An 18,028-nucleotide genomic window follows, 5' to 3' on the forward strand; every position below is an offset into this window, starting at 1 on the left:
TACTCATCATATAGTGCAATTTATACTGATGGATCAAAATTCAATGAGAGAAATGGTTGTGCAGTGAAATATAAAGACTATAGTAAGCTATACAGATTACCAGATCTTTTTACAGTGTTTACAAGTGAACTGTATGCTCTTAAACAGGCCATGATTCATATTTCAAAAGCAAGCTACAACAACTCATTCATAATATTCTCTGATTCCAAAAGTGCATTAACTTCAATACAAAATCCATCAACAACACACCTACTTGTTAAAGAAATTCAAATGCTGTACCACAAGATCAAGATCGCAGGAAAAAATGTTATTTTTATGTGGATCCCATCTCACAGAGGAATACCAGGCAATGAATCAGTTGATCAAGCAGCAAAAGAAGCTACTAGTCTCCCAATCAACGACCGTCAAATTGCTACGCCACATTCTGATATCATCGCTTATATCAAAATCAAACTACACGAACAATGGAAAATGAACTGGCTTAAAACTTCCACTAGCAACCTCCAAAAAATTAAAATGATATCTACAAGAACATATCCTCTCCAAAACCTCACCAGACATGAACAAGTCTTAATCTCCCGACTAAGGATAGGACATACGAAGATCACCCACAACTATCTCCTAGAAAAGAAACAACCTCCCACCTGCAGCAAATGTAACTGCTCTCTCACTGTCAAGCATATCATCTCAGAATGTCAACTGTATGACCATTGGCGCCAACACCACAACATACCTAAAGGAATGGAACTGACACTGTCTTCTCCAGCACTGAGTCATCAAGTCATCAACTTCCTCAAAGACACTGGCTTGCACTCCAAAATGTAATTACATTATACTTATTGTTTTTCTTTACATTTTTATAATTACAATATTATTATTACCATTATTCTGTAATCATATGTAAGAGTCGCGATAAGACCTTGGAGTTAAAGCGACTATAAACAACCCTAATAAAAAAAAAAAAAATAAATAAAAAAAAAAGAATTCTGTGAAGGCCTAGACCAGGGATGGCAAATCTTTTCCAACCAGCATGTCAATTAAAGTCTTGCTTATTACATTTTATTGTGTAGTGTGCCATCGCTTATTTTCCTTTAAAATCACTATGAAACCCTCTCATTTCACTTCATTTAGGTATTAGATCGCATTACATATAAATTCATTCGGCTGAATATTTCATGATTTTATTTTGCAAACATCACAGAAAAATGCATTTCAAAAAAATAGGCAAAATTTTAAGAATAAGGTATATTTTTGGTTTAACCTAACAAAAATTTCTAAAATATTAGGCAACAGAATTAATTGTGATATACTTCTTTATCAAAGCATAATGTTAAAATATACTATTTTGGTAGATTTTCCACCTATTTATTACACAATAAAATCATTAAAATATGTCAGTATGAAGGGTGCGTGCAACCTAGTGGCATAGGTTCACCATCCCTGGCCTAAATACTCCAGAAGGTGTGAGCCAAATCTGTAAGAATGCTGCCCGCCGTGAAAAGCATTCCAGAGATATCATTGCCATGAAATATATCAACGACAAAAACAGGCAACTTTCTTACAAACCGGCCGAGTTGGCCGAGCAGTTAGGGGCGCGCAGCTGTGAGCTTGCATCCGGAGACAGTGGGTTCGAATCCCACTGTCGGCAGCCCTGAAGATGGTTTTCCATGGTTTCCCATTTTTACACCAGTCAAATACTAACCTTAATTAAACCCACGGCTGCTTGCTTCCAACTCCTAGGCCTATCTGTGTCAGTGCAATGTAAAGCCCCTAGCAAAAAAAGAAACAGAGATCAAAAACCATTGGCAGGAATATTTCACTGAGTTGCTAAATGAAGAATTTCCCAGGGACATAGCAGTTCCTCAGTGTCCTGTGCAGGGCCCTGTGCCTATGTTCACCCCAGCCAAAGTTCAGACAGCTGTGTCAAAAATGAAGAATGGTCCATCTGAGCAGTGAAAGGTTCTGGATACTGAAGGAATTGATTGGGTTACTAAGATGTTTAATAAAATCCTCACTGGTGCACCCATGCTGGAGCAATTTCACTAAAGCTGTACTCCTGGGCATGTAAGCCCGTACACTAAGGGTGCAACCTTACTCTTTCTCCCCTGTAATGTTAAAGTAGTGATTTATAGTTACTTTTCTTGCTGTCGTTTTTTTTTTTTTTGCAGTGTCGCTAACCATACAGTTTAGGGACCCTACTTTCCGATATGACCTCTTACAGTTACCGTTACATTCAGTCATGGTTGTTGCCTGAATTACGTATTGCCAGGCAGTATTGTTAAAGTCACTAGTGACACATTTGCAAGTATATTTAAAGCATTTTTTTTTCCTGTGGGATTGTAAATCTGTTTGGCTAATACCAGGTAAGTAGAATTGTGGCATGTTCGAATAATGCATTTAATAACATAGTTTGTGTGAAATGATGAACACATCATTTTATTAATTACGGTCCTATTTTGTCCCATACTTACATACAGAATTTGATTGGGATGTCTAAGAAGCACTAATAATTATAAATTTCATTGTGTTCCATATTGAAGTGGGATTACAATACATTAAGGTTTTCAAATGTCCACGTATTCAATACAATAATATTTTATTGTGAGTCAGTCACATGTCATAAGGGTACTAGTTTCGGCATCTGTAATAAGCCATCATCAGCCCTAGATGCAAATTGAACAGTTCCATATACGTACCTAAAGCAACCTAAAACACATTTTAAAATACGTTAAAAACACATAGCAACTACAATGATGCATGAAATGAGTTAAAATGATGGTACAATTGAAATGCTGCAGTATAAAATTCATAACATTTTTGACAATTCCGTTGTAAAGTTATTATGTAATGTCCAGCCTGTGTATGTCCAGGTTAAGTGAAATCTGTAGTATTTTGTCAATATGAGTTGGCACATGAATTAGGTGGTTCCAAAGAAGTTTAATTGGTCGTATGAGGATCGTAGTATGACTTAAGATTGAGATTCCCACTTCAATTTGATACCTTGAGCAGCATGTTGAACGTATGTCCTGGACTGATGGAAGGAGCCGGACAATGTGTGTAGTGGCTGAGGTCGGTAGTGGGAACTAGAAACTAGGTCAAGAAATGCTTATACATTGCTACGAGCAATTGAAACACAAAGAAGAAGAAGAAGAAGAAGAAGAAGAAGAAGAAGAAGAAGAAGAAGGAGGAGGAAGTGTAGTCGTAGCGATACAGACTACTTGGCGGAATCAGAGGAGGAAGAAGAAGAGGAAGAAGAAAGAAGAGGAGAAGCTGAGGAGTTAGCTGTACCATTGTAAGAGCCATTCCATGAGATTAAGGATTTTATAACCTTCCTGGGAAATAATACATTTCTGATTGCCCTATCCTTTTGGATATAACGAAGTTGCATTTGAAAATTGTGGGGAAATGCTACCTTTTTTCTAAACGTAGCTATTTTATGCTGGTACCTTAGTCAAGGTGTACTAACAAGGGACCATCAATCAATATTAAGAAAACTTGAAACCAGTTTATACATCATCCGGAAGAGCACACTGAAATATGTAAAACCCTCGAGTATTACATCCTATCCTGAATGTATCTACGAGTTACAGAGCGATGTGCAGATGGGGATCGTCAGTGTCCAATCGGAATGAAGTTATTTTGAACTGCTGTGGCGCGATGTAAGGAGAAGCGGGCGAGGGAAAGAGAGGGAGACAGCACTGTGACGGCAATGCACCATGTAAACATTGTATGCCTGTTAAACTACATATGCATTTCTTTTAAATCATAATGCAGTAATCACAGAACTTGGAATTAATTTATACATGTAGAAGCTTACTTTGGAATGACCTGTACACAACTCTCCTTATCAATCCCAGTTCTCCTACATCTATTTCTTCTCAGCGAGCTTATTTCTGTTTTCTATCTTCATGAGGAAGGCAGGCTTCAACACTCACTAAAGGACCATCTTGACAAATCTTCCGTCTTGATGTGGGAAGTGCAAAATAAGAAGAAGAAGAAGAAGGAGGAGGAGGAAGTGTAGTCGTAGCGATACAGACTACTTGGCGGAATCAGAGGAGGAAGAAGAAGAGGAAGAAGGAAAGTGAAAGGAAAGGAAAGGAAAGTGAAAAAGACAAAAAGATGAATACAGATTTTTTTTTTTCTTCAGCGTTTGTCCCTTCTGCTGGCGGGGTCCACTACATGGATTTGTTGTCTCCATTTAATTCTGTCCTGGCCCATGTCAGGGTGGAGATTGATAGTCTTCAGATCTTTGTGAAGGGTATCAGCCCATCAGTGTTATGGTCTGCTACCGGTGACTTCTAACGTGTAACCCATCTTTGCAATAGTATCGACGTCTGCCCTTAGTACATGTCCTAACCATCGTCAACGACTCTTGTGCAGTTTTTTCTTGAATCAGTGCAATGATGAATCTCTCCCTGATGGATTTATTGGAGATGCGATCCAATTTAGTGATGCCAGCTGTCCATCTCTGCATCTTAGCCTCCATGACATCCTGTCGACTGTCTGTCTCAGTCGTCAGCCAATATTTGCAACAGGTCAGATGACAGTATGATAGATATTTTATTTGAGATTATCTTTCATCCTCCTGTCACAAGTGATGCCGGTTGTTGTTCTCCCTTTCATTCAAGCTGTGGATATCCTTGTATTGACCTCTTCAACAAGTTTGCCATCATCAGTGATCGTGGAGCCAAGATACTTGAATCTTGTCACTCGCGGCAGGTCCTCTCCGTCTACCTGAATGGTTCTGATTGCTTGTGGATCTGAGTCATATATTCAGTCTTCTTTTTATTTAGGCACAGGCCGTATTGCGTCAGCCGATCGCTCCATTTTTGGATTTGGCATTGCAGATCAACCTGGGTCTCAGAGGCCAACATGACATCGTCTGCGTAGAGAAGCGTCCATGGCAAAGAACGGTGCAGGTCTGCTGTTACAGTGTCCATCGCTAAAATGAATAAGAGCGGTGAAAGCGCTGAAGCTTGGTCTCTGGATTCTCCTGCTGCAGCCTGAGCTCCATGGGTCAACATTATGCAGCTGAACCCAGTGGACAAGGTATTCTGGTATGCCATGCTGTCATAGTGCTAGCCATATGGGGTCATGCAGTACATGGTGAAAGGCTTTCTCAAGGTCCAGGAAAGCTAGATGGAGCTAGATGAATACAGATAATAAAAGAATAGGAACACAGGACAATTACAAAAGGAGGAAAGAAACCCAATGGTTCAGTATAAATAGATAATGGAAAGGACCTGCCATTGTGTTTTTCCTATTGCATATTTTTTTCGTTGTTCCTATCTTTCTATATGTGACTTGATGTGGTTTTGATTAGAACTGAAATGGATAAATCAAAAAACTATAAAAGAAAGTCATAAAGGCACAGTGGACAACCTATTTTATTTATGTAGATGCAAATATGTGTACATTTTCTCTTGTTAAAGGACACCTCTCAAAATAAGCTATTTGTCTTGTGTGTGGTTATTATTATTTCTTTAGAAACTTTTAATTTCATGGATTAATATAGAGATACACCAAGTATCAAATTCATATTCACAGTATAGTATCTTGATTATATGAAAATTAATTTCAAACTTTTAGGGTCACCATTTGGATACCCTGAATCTCAAGGAGGTTGGTGCAAACTTCTGTGAGGCATTGGTGTGTATGAAGGATGAATCTTTCTTACCCAGTGATTTTGTACCTATTACAGAGTCAACATTAAGGTAAGAGTCTTACTCATATAGTCATTACCAAACTGTTTTTATTTAAGAAGTTATGCCCATTTCCTTATTTATCTAAGTATCTAGAATTTTTATTGCTTGTAAAACTTTCCTCTTAGTATTAGCTAGGAAGATAAAACTTTTCTATGTAAAACATATCGCCGTCACTATGGCAAACTAGCGAAAGTGACGAACTAAGGAACCTCTAGTTCTGAAGTTTGGTATAGATTTTATCAGTTATATAATGTCTACCCTGTGACAAAGTCTCACATCTGCAGCTCGTTCTGCATGGCTAATACATAAAACCAGTCATTAAATATAAAAATTGATTTGACATGAGTAATCACAACTTCATTCAGCTCTCCTAATATTTTGATAATTTGCACATTCGTTAGTTTGCTAGAGAGGGGACAATATGACAAATTACGATATTGTAGATGGTATTTTCTTGTGTAAATTAGAATAGTTCAGTTATACTGTAAATCGTAATGAAAGCTTATAGCTTTAGATATAAAGTACTTGAAGAAGGTAGTTCTATCAAATTCACTTCTGTAGAACATGCAGTAATTAAAGGAGATTTTAAATAGTCATCCCATCACGGACTCTAATTTTTAATTTGTATTGCACTATATTTTGCATCTTGTTGCTGACAGATGATGATAAAGTCAAACAATTTTCATCTCTCTCCACATCTTTATACTATAACAACAATTCTTCCTGGTCTGGTGTAACAAGTCTCTGCAGACAAATGAATATCAACACTAGAAATATTATCATCTTCCAAACATACACATAACCATATATTGTACAGAGAAGTACACTGGAACATGGAACAGTATATTGTAAAATTTATATATATGTATCCACCTTACTCGTCTTCTGATTCAGTAACTAGTAAGTTTTTTTTGTGTGTGTGTGCAGAAAACAATGGAATGGAATTTCTATTGTTATAGTGGTTGAAACTTAAGAGGACTGAATGTCAGGTCAGGAATACAAAACTGGAACAGGTGGGTCATTTCATGTACTGAGTATATCCAGTACATTATGGTACGTTTATGCTGCTGGCACATCACCAAGCCTCGCCGTTCAATGTTAGGCGATTATGAAACAAACCAATGGATCTCAATCGGTGCTTTTACCCTGGAGCCCGGCTTATAACTGCGCTGCTGGCTGCTATCCTCGCCACATCCATGGTCTCAAACACGTTTGATTTTCGAGCCTGGCACATCGCCGGTTATCCTGTAACTTGGACTGTGATTGGTTCTTTCAAGGTCACTCACTCTCCCACTCTTCCTCTCTTCGCAGTCTATACACATGTTCAGTGTTCACTTGCTCACCTGCTATCTGAACCTTTCTTTGAATGCAATGCGATTTGGAACCAGTAGCATGTGGATCACCATGAGAGGTTCATATGGGATAAAAGGAGTGACGAAATGACTAGCAGCCAGTAGACCTCATTCTCAGGTTTATGCAGGGTAGTGGCCCGTTTTATCGTGTTTAAAAGTGAAGTTTCCATTGTTTTTAATTTTTCTTTTATTCTGTTGGCTATATGTTTATTTACCTTTCTGAATTTTTAATTTGAATCAAATATATTTCTTACTAGTGGCTTTACGTCGCACCGACACAGATAGGTCTTATGGCGATGATGGGATAGGAAAGGCCTAGGAGTTGAAAGGAAGTGGCCATGATCTTAATTAAGGTACAGCCCCAGCATTTGCCTGGTGTGAAAATGGGAAACCATGGAAAACCATCTTCAGGGCTGCCGAAAATAGGGTGAGCTTGCATCCGGGAGATAGTAGGTTCGAATCTCACCTTATAAGGCCACAGCCGATTCCTTCCGACTCCTAGCCTTTTCCTTTCCCATCGTCGTCATAAGACCTATCTGTGTTGGTGTGACGTAAAATAAGTTTTTAAAAACATGTAAATGTATTTTGTTGAGGAGACCTAACTAAAGTGAAAATGAGATACTCCATAACCCCTTATTTTACATTATTCAAAAGTACACTATGAAATTACGAAATGAAGCATTTGTAACTTCATTCTTCAATCAATTCCCGCAGTAGAAATGCACTGAAAAATCCAGGCAAGGCATTTTACACTTTTTATTACACATTCAGTACACCAAATTATTGTAAGATACACTCGCCAACAGAACTTCGACTCACTCGTTAAAAAATCTTTGAATATTCCGCACTTCAAAAGCTTCAGCTGGAGCTGCATTATTTCTCCTCGATGGGGTAGCTCTTGGAAGTAAGTCTTTATAGTATAAGTGTTCAGCCCCTCTATATTTATAATCAAATTATGCCAAATACAAATAGCCTTAACTATCAGTTCCGCTGTTTTGAATTTTCGACTACACCTGAGAGCTGCCAGCAGCGTGCGCGCGGGACTGCTGCAGGGTAAAAGCTCCATGGCTAGCAGCCTGGTTATAGCAAGCAGCGAGGGGCTAGGCTGAGCATCCATGTGCCAGCAGCGAAGCACATGAATCAGTGTACAAAACAGTTGATGCAGTGAGCTCACAATTGCAATCAAGGATATTCTGTAAAAAAGAAGTCAGCACTCTGATGAAACTATCTTGACATTGGTCTTTTTCAGACTGACTTTGTCGTACTGGGGTGAAAGCTAGGTGGACTCAGGATATTTTATTCATAAGTTGAAAGTAACTGATGTGAAAGTAGTGAGAATGATTGCTGGTTCAAGCAGATATGAACAATGGCAAGAGGGTACTTGGAATGAGGATGTAAAGGGTTAGTTAAGAATAACTCAGTGGGTGAATCTGAACACATAAACCAGCTTCGGAGGTGGGGTTATGTGAGGTGAATGGAGGAGGATAGTTTATCCAGGAGAAATAATGGACTCAGCTATGGTGATTTCTCTGACTGAAACCAAGATGACTAGCTTTTAATTATGTAATGGTACACATTGTGGAACTAAATGAGGTTACAGAGTTATTATGAAGGTGCTTAGTTAATTCACAAGGTTAGCAGAGTGGTTGCTGAAAGGTATATTGCATCAGTCTAAGAAAGAATTATGTATGTCATTAAAACTCGGTAAAAGAAGTAGTAGGTATTTTGACAGATTGGTCGTTAAATACGTCATAATTCAAAAACATTAGTTTTCAGGAGGAGCATTTGAAAATTTAAAGGGCTGCAATTTCAAGACAAATATATTTACAAACTTCATGTTTGAATATGTGACAAAATAATCGATTGCAGTAATTATGAGTGTATCAAATTTATTTTACCTGTTACCAAAAAGACAATATGAGCCTCAGAGTAGACCCCCTGCGCACTTATGTCATTGCTGCTACAAATAAAAGCTTAAAGTATGACATAAATCAAAATGTGACATTCTCCGCAGAAATTGGAATCATATTGGTCACTGGTGTCCATGTCTCCTAACATACTGAAATAGTATCATGCAGTACAACAAACCATAGGCATCTGCTGGGGGTCATCAGAAGTGAATTAAAAATGTTAGTTTTTTTTGTATTATCACTCAGATTACAAAGACATATAAAAGTGTGTGTAAGGCTTTGGGATGAGATTCTTTGCCAGTAAATCTTGAAGGTCTTCTTTCTTCTTAGGAGCCTGGCCTGGTTTGCAAAGAAATGCTGGTTTTAGGGGAAAGTCTGCAATTATCTTCTTTTTCTTAATTACACATACTTCTTGAAAATCCTTACTGTAGGACTTCTTCACAAAGGAATATGGAGAATTACTCTTAACTTTGACAACTTTCACATCTGTCAGTTTCACTGCGATCAGATTAAGAGGACCTACCATAGAAGGTCATCAGAAAAATCCTCATGGCATAATTCGTGCACATGAAAAGGTTCACCCTGTTTCTTTGCAGCTCGAATAGCAGCTGTAACCCCTTCAGTGGTATAGATAGATCCACCTCTCAGTTGGCATTTGATCTGTCTCTCAATCAGGGAATGAGCTGAGTCACCTTCATTCCGAGTGTGTCCTTTTATGAGATATTTGTGGGTTATGGACTTTATTCCAAGAGAATGAGCAGCAAAAAAATACAGGCCTAGCAATTATTATTATTATTATTATTATTATTATTATTATTATTATTATTATTATTATTATTTTGGTTGGCACAGTTATCAGAGTAGAAGATAACTTCACCATCAGTTGAGTTAGCTTTCTGCTTTAAATACATTAACACGCATGAACCTAATTCATTCACTCCCCAATTACCATTTGACTCTCTTGAGGTCATAAATAGTAAAGTTTGACATTCAGTTTTGATTTATAATAAAATGTGGAAACATCACCCTTTGGCAACTGCACAACAGCCTGAAAGTCATATACTGCTACTATACCGTTGGCGTTGTCCTTGTCATATTTCTTTTCTGCACTGGACAAAATTTTCTCAACCAAATGTTCATCATATTTTGCTTTCAAATGTTCATTTTCTTGATCATCAGAATTTTCATAGGCAATGCCTGTTGCACATAAATCCTTCTTAGGTACAAAAATAGATAAATTCTACTTTTGTGTGAAACGATGAAACACTGCATAGCTCGCTTGAGGTTCTTTTTGGCTTAGCAGATGGCAATATTATCTCTGTGAATATCAACAAGTGACCTGCTTTCATCTATAAATTGCCTTGAAGTGTTAGCCCAGGTGTAATGGCTTTCAATTTTAGGTATACCTTCAATATGCTGCCGAATACCTGCACGTATACATGGATCCGGTGTTTTCTATTTGCCATGTTTTCCTCTTTTATCAGCCTCAAGTAGAGTCTCCATGACTTTAATGCCTTTCTCCAGAACTGTTCTGATTGGGCGAACATTAATATCTAGGGTGTTCTTAAAAAATGTTTTACAAACACGAACGTCTTCACCATTTAGGCAAAAATAAAATGCATTATTATATTGCCGTGGAGGTCTGCTACCTCCAACATGAGTATAGCGATACCTAGGAACAATAGGTTTCATTGAACTGGCAATGAATTGCCGTTGGAGATCTATATAACCTAATGACCAGTAAGCCGAAAACAGCTGCAGTCGATGATCATTACTGAACTTTAATGAGTATTGGAGCTTGCAGTTTTCCTTACATCCTGCCTTCTCTGTCTCAGGGTTCGTACCTTTTTACTTTGTGTATGGGTTTCATATGCCTGTCTAGTATTTCTTGCTTTCTTCAAAAGATTCCTCTTCCACTTCGCTATATTTCTCTGCCATTTCATGCCTGTCTTTGAAGGACTCACTAATATGGTGGTCGATGTGTCTTGCATGCCGGCTATTGAACCATTGTTATTGTCAGTGGAAGAGAATGTAGTGTTTATTACTGGAGATATTTCAGGTGGAGTACTGGTTCTTCCAGTGGTTTCAGGCACACCAGAAATAGCAGTATCAGAACTGTCCTCACTATCATGTCCACCATCATCCTTGGGAGAATACGTTTTGTCATTAAACATGTCATCGCAGTCTTCAGAAGATGTGCTACTTGATGATGTATTTGATGACAAAGTACAGGAAGATGAAGATCTGGTAGGAGAGACACTAGAGGTACAAGAACTTGAATACCTTGTTGAAGCTTCAGATGCAGGAATCGGGCAACTCAAAGTTCCTAGATCAAAACAGAGAAACAAATAACTGTACTGCTAATTACTTCTAAAAGTTTACTAATTAATAACTCTACATTGTGAACACTGCACTATAACTACAAAGATGATGCTTATTAAGAGCAATGTATACCTGGTTCCTCTAAGGACGTCGAAACGACAGGCTCATTTTCCACTAAACACTGCTTTGTCTCATCCGGTCCTTTTGCAATTGCGTCCTTTGTTTCAGTCCATTCTATATCAACGAGGGCTAGCTGAATGAGCACTTTACCACGAGAAATCATGGTCTACAGAGATGGAAAAAAGAAGTGTTTCAGTGGAGAAAATAAAGAATAACCTTGACCTATCTCAGCACTGGGTACAACTTATTCTAACAATAACGGCATAACTGAAAGAATTGCATGTCGTTTCTTAAAAAAGATATGTTCTTTGTAGCAAGAATGACATAATGGTATTTAGTACCTTTATTTCTACCTGAAATGTCTTTGATTTGTAGCAATAATATGACAAGGTGAAATAGTACAAATAAAATAACTATTTCCTGGAGTAAGAATGTCGTATTGCCTTATAATACACACATAACCTGGGTTGATTTGCAGTGCATACTGCACTAAGTCTATATAATACATTATGCATGGGAGATTATATAATGTATTATCTAACCTTCCTCACAGCAAGGGTGTCAGAACTCCAAATATGTCACTCTTGCACAACCACAAGCGCATGCCTTCCACACAGAGCGAAGGTTGCAACTCAAATGGTATGGTATTGCTGCACGCTCAAGGACCAAAGCAAGAAGGGGAAAGAATGACACAGCTGCTCTCTCTGGCCACATCATTGAACTTCAGATTATGACGTTCTGCCAGTTTGAAGTGCATGCGATAACACCTACACTGGTATGCATAACTCAAAACAAGCTGTTTTTGAGTTATGATGTATTTAATGAGCGATATGGTTTATATAATTAAAAGCTATATTTCTGTTGGTTTTTTTTTTTCAAGCAGACCTGGCCAACAGCTGGGAACTGCATGTGGTGATGATGATGATGATGATGATTATGTTTTCTTTATGATGACTATTAATATCAAAGTTGTCACTTTATTAAAAAAAAATAGAAATATAAATAGAGGTATTTCTCACAAACAAAAGAAGGTTAATGTTTTTTCTCCGTGGTATTCAGTAATTTAATGTTATGATTTTACAATATACTGCTTTCAAGATATATGTTGATTGGTTTTAAATTAAGCTGGTCTTCCCCAGCATTTAAATCTGCAATGCACTCTCCTCATTGTTTACATACATTAGAATGTCTATGAACTTGTCTTATTAGAGACCTTATCAGGATGGCAATTTGATATCTTTTTTAATATACACACATAACGGTAATGAATTGCAGTGTTTGATATTTGGGCATGTAAGTTGCAAGTAAAATTTAGGTGTTACAAATCATTGCAAAAACAAGTAAGTTACTTACATTTTGTCTGTATTAATATTGAAATTAATGTAGTTTTTTTGGTAATTTTGATTGCTTGTTAAAATATTCAGTGTTAATCATTTTTCTTTTCTTAGTGTCGTGTTCTCTGACATGTATCTTGTCTCTTTCGGTTAGCATTATCTTCTTTCCTCACAACCTCAAATTAGACAGCCATTCTCGCAACAAATTGTCCTCTTCTAAGGGACTTCATGGCTGGCCAGAAGGCAAGTAACTCTACTGGGCACGGTTTGAGTTTTTGGGTTGTGCATTTTAATTTTATTTTTTTCCCTTGAGTTGCATGATGCTTCGATCTTCAGTAGAATTGAGATAGAGGTTTCTTGTTTGTTGCATGCAGTACCCAAACATTTACTTTAATTTGTATATTTTATATTGTAATTTTGTTCTCAGTCTCCAGTTGGCACTCATGCTAGTGAATTTCTTTCACTTTCATTCCATATACAAGGTGTATCTGAAATACTTCTAATGAATATCAGGACAGTCATCTTTGAAGGAATAGAAGATAGACTATGTGAGAAGCATGTCTGGGAAGTATTTCATTTTGAAGAAGTAGGTGGTTGTAATAGTGCTACAAAATTTCTGAACCTGGTGATGAGAATGAGTGTGTGGGTGATGTTTGTGTCATGACAGTGAGCAGCATGGCTGGTAGTGGTAGCAGCATAGGCAACAGTGGGGCAAAGGTACGCTGATTGAGACAAAATAGTCATATGCAATAGATGCTCCATTTGCCTCTATTGATATCATAACATACACCATTTGCATCACAGGCAGAAGGCCTCAATGCAAAGGGCAACAAGTATATCTTACCACAGCCTACAGTTATACTAGTTTTTTTACTGCATTTCATAACTTTTGACTCGTTCTTCCCAAACATTCAGCATGCAGAGAACCACTCGCATCACGTGCTACGACACTAGCCTATGATACTATCACAATTTACAAACCCTCGATAAGAATTACAAATTGCTTATCACAAAGCAAGAGTGTTTTCTGTACACATATCAGTATTTTGTATTCATATACATGTCCTGTATTCTACATTCATGTTTAAAACCATTGTGATACTTTAGGTCATAAGTTACAAATTGTGAGCCCATGAGGCAGCTCTCTAGTTAAGTCTAAACGAATAAAGTATAGCAGCTATCTTGCATAGTAGCCTTGTTTCGAATGTTAAGTTGATAAAAACTAATAGGTTATAAGTTACAAGTTGTAAACCCCTGTAGTAGCTCTGCAGAGTTAGGCTTATGCCAGACTCACCTATAGACCCCTTTGTTCCAACAGATGCAGAGTTGTATTCAAAGTCTAAGAGTCGAAGTGTGCTCGGGTCAGATATTTCATTCATGTCAATTGTAACAGTATGCATCTCTGTGACAGCTGTGTTGCTTACATAGCGTAACCGGCTACACTATCAGCAGATTCCTAAAGCCTCTTGGCTTTAAGTAGAAGATTGTTCTCAAATCAGTAAACCTTCGATTCCCTATTCAAAAAAAGTTAAACAACTATAATTAATGCCAGTCTCAGCTTGAGGTCCTCTAGTCACTAATACCACACTTGGAAGTTAAAACTCCTCCAGCACCCCTTTTTTAGTCGTTTCTTACAGCAGTATTCCATCACCCTCCTACCTATGTTTCCTACCTATGTTACATCACTCCACCAAGAGCTGCAAGTTAGGAAGGGCATCCGGTTAGGAGGATAGAACCTCGAATTAGGGTAATACGTAAAAAAAAGCCCTAGCACAGCCTCCACCGGGTTAGTGTCATAAGAGCCCATGTATACGCATGCTTCTACTTACTTGTGTTAGGCCACTCACTTTTATCTATCCTATCCGACCTTCTTCGGTTAACTCTTGTTCTTTTCCAACCCTTACGCTGTTAGGTTTATGAGGGCTGAGGAGTCTTTAATTTTCATGCCTTTCATAGCCCTTGTCTTTCTGTGGCTGATACCTTGAAATTGTCGCTCATCTTCCCTAGACCTAAGGTTGCTTTTCAGCATTACGTCCCAATGAATAAAGTATATTATGTATTAAGTCTTATACAATCTCCCTGGTACCATGTCAATTCCTAGGAGGTTAACGCGTGGTCAATGCAACGTTAGGCCTGCAAGGGCATTGAAGGTAAAGTGTAAGTAAGGATTTTATTCTGTATTCGGGAATTTTGATAATACGCAAAATCCTGCAGAGCTAAATTCTGGCACCACATTATTTTTTACGTATTATATTGGGTATTCAGTATAAAGATAGGTTAGGTCTTCCTGCGTAATCGCACTTAAGTTGCAAACTTGTAGGGGGGAAAAAAAAATCTTTGTATTCTATGTGTCAGCAAATATATCCAAAGCTAGTCAACTTGCACATGCAGTTATTTTTTCCTGATATGTTCATGCTAGGCTCTCCGTTTTTAGAACTTCGAAGATGTTTCCCAATATTACACCGTCTGTAAATAAAGCATTTGTATTATAACTCACACCATATACCTAGTCCTATGTGTAGCCTGTTGTAACCAAGGTTGAAGTTTACAAAACACAACTTTTATTGCTTCACTTTATGATATTTACATAAATAACAGAAATTTATTTTGAAGCAAAAAGGAATATTGAATCTTGAGAAAAGTCTGTCTTTATACAATATGTACAGGTTTACAGTCTTTATATACACTTCTATCTTGAAAAGATAGTCTTTGTGAATTGACACGTTGATAGTCGAGAACTATCTGGCACACTAACATAAATGTCTTTGAGAGTCCTTGTTTGTTGAAGTGCCTGAATTCCTAAAAAGCAAGTTCAATTGATTGAAGAAATTCCACCTAGCGAAACTAAGGGAGCTTGCATAACTTAAGGAATGAAAATGGCTTGTAAAAGAATTACGGAACATAGGCAGCGGAAACAGGTAAGGGAGCGGTGACCAGAGGTGAAACCTCGTACTGCCAGAAATTCAGTCCACCTGGTCGAAGCACATTTTCAAGAGGAGTAGCCTCCGTGCTCGACGTAGGGTGTATTCTGGAGCTGGACACCGGGCAAGTGGGCTATTGAGCAGGCAGGGAGCTCCTATTTATAGTACACTCGATGGTCAGGCACGCGCACTGAGGGCTGCGCGTCGAAGCTAGCAGAATGATACACAGGCGCGCGTGCAGCTGGCTGGAGGAGCGAGAAGAGAGCGCCGGACATACAACACCCTCCCCTCCTAAATACGCCGGTACGGCGTGAAACGGCGGCGGCGCTGGCGGCGACTGCGATGCTGGGGCGGAGCTGCTGATTCCTCTGTTGTAGTGTCCGGAGCTGGAACTGGGCGGAGTGGCGCTGTCTCGTCCTGAAAGGAACCCATTGTTATTAAATGATCTAAAGCGCGTTCAGCAATAGATTTATCTGGTTTAGCAATAGCATCAATAGCTGGACAGGGGCGGTAGCGCAGACGTATCTGATCTTGATGGCGGCAGATACGTTTCTCCGTAGTCTGTATCTCGTATAGACGATGACCCAAAGATCTGCAGATGACTCCAGGTATCCAGAGTGGGTTGGATTTGAATGTCCTGGTGTAGACCTTGTCGTTGAGGGAGAACTTCGTTGGTGATGACTTATGCTGGGCCGGAAGAGGCTGTAACAGAGAAAGTAAAGTTCTGTGAGGTCGTCCATGGAGCTTCTGCGCAGGAGTGATATTATCAGCGCCGGGTAGAGTTCTGTAGTTGTTTAAGAGTTGGAGCAAGGCTTGGTCTTTAGTTAAGCCTGAAGAGACAGCTTTCTTCATACTTCTTTTAAATGTTTGTACGAAGCGTTCAGCTTCACCATTAGATTGAGGGTGAAAAGGTGGTGCTAGTATATGACGAATGCCATTATGTGTACAAAAGTTTTGAAAAGCAGTAGCTGTAAATTGAGGTCCGTTGTCCGAAATGAGTACTTGCGGTAAACCTTCTGTAGTAAAGATTTTCTGGAGAGCACGAATGGTAGCTTCGGTTGTAGTAGTCGAATGCATATCCACAACATATGGAAAGTTTGACAGTGAATCGATGACTATTAACCACATGGAATTGAGGAAAGGACCTGCGAAATCGATGTGAACTCGTTCCCATGGAGTAGTAGCAGGAGGCCATGAAGCAAGATCAGAAGACGGGGCGTTCTGATTCATTTGACATTGCTCACAATGACGTATTAGCTTTTCGATGGCGGCATCAATACCGGGCCAGTAGCAGTGTTGACGGGCGAGTTGCTTTGTTCTGGAGATACCCCAATGGCTTTGGTGTAATAATTCGAGAACTTGTTTCTGTAGGCTAAGTGGGATAACCACTCGGAAGATGGTGCCTGCTTCTAGTAATACAACTCCGGCACGAGTCGTGAGACGATGCTGCATACGATGATAAGGTTGCAGGTGGGCAGGAAGTGTGCTCTGAAGAGGCCAACCGTTGCGGATGTAAGTACGTACAGTAGCAAGTGTACTGTCCTTATCCGTAGCTTTAGCTATGCAGGTAGCATCAATAGGAAAACTGGATACAGTATCTTCAAGTTCTATGTCCAACTGAAGACATTCAGATTCTTGAGAATCGAAGGCAGTATCAGGACCAACGGGTAAGCGGGAGAGGGCATCAGCATTACAATGCTGGGATGTGGCTCGATATAGAATCTGATAGGAATAATCAGAAAGGAACATGGACCATCTTTGAAGCTTTCTGAGGGAATTCTCTGGGATCTGATTACCAGGATGGAATAAGTGTACGAGAGGCTTATGATCGGTAATGATCAGGAAATGGTTGCCATAGAGATATTCATTGAAACGGCGAATACCAAAGATGATGGCTAAAGCTTCTTTCTCTATCTGTGAGTATCGACGTTGATGGTCATTAAGTGTTTTCGAAGCGAAGGCGATGGGGCGTTCTTGTCCATGACGATCCTTCTGGGAGAGAACGGCACCGACACCGTAGTCTGAAGCGTCCGTAGCTAGCGTGATGATCTTGTCGGGCTGAAAATGAGTGAGTTGTATAGCTTGAATTAAGGCGTTGTTGATTGTTTTCCATGCCTGTTGGCATTGCGGAGTCCACTGAAACTTAACACCTTTTTTACGTAGAGCGTTTAATGGAGCTGCCACTGTAGCGAAGCGTGGAATGAACTTATTATAATAGTTCGCTTTGCCTATGAAGGACTGAAGCTGCTTGAGGTTCTGAGGTGCTGGCATGTTTACTATCGCTGAGACATTCTGTGTACTAGGACGAATTCCATTCTTATCAAGTATATGTCCTAGGTAGTGAACTTGAGGTTGAAAGAAGGT

The 18,028-nt window shown here is 39.0% G+C and overlaps 1 protein-coding gene across 4 annotated transcripts in view; it reads left to right on the forward strand.

The window, feature by feature from the left end:
- The window catches only part of LOC136873738 (cytosolic carboxypeptidase 1), a 762,457-nt gene that overhangs the window by 731,983 nt on the left and 12,446 nt on the right, over nucleotides 1-18,028 (forward strand). For 3 of the 4 annotated variants that reach the window (XM_067146906.2, XM_067146905.2, XM_067146908.2), the window contains one exon: nucleotides 5,590-5,714. In XM_067146906.2, the coding sequence (XP_067003007.2) occupies nucleotides 5,590-5,714 (125 nt within the window). Of the gene's footprint in view, nucleotides 1-5,589; nucleotides 5,715-12,897; nucleotides 12,987-18,028 lie in introns of all 4 variants that reach the window. The other variant, XM_067146907.2, reaches the window with a different exon arrangement.

This window comes from Anabrus simplex, chromosome 5 (assembly GCF_040414725.1).
Source record: "Anabrus simplex isolate iqAnaSimp1 chromosome 5, ASM4041472v1, whole genome shotgun sequence".
Taxonomy (NCBI): domain Eukaryota; kingdom Metazoa; phylum Arthropoda; class Insecta; order Orthoptera; family Tettigoniidae; genus Anabrus; species Anabrus simplex.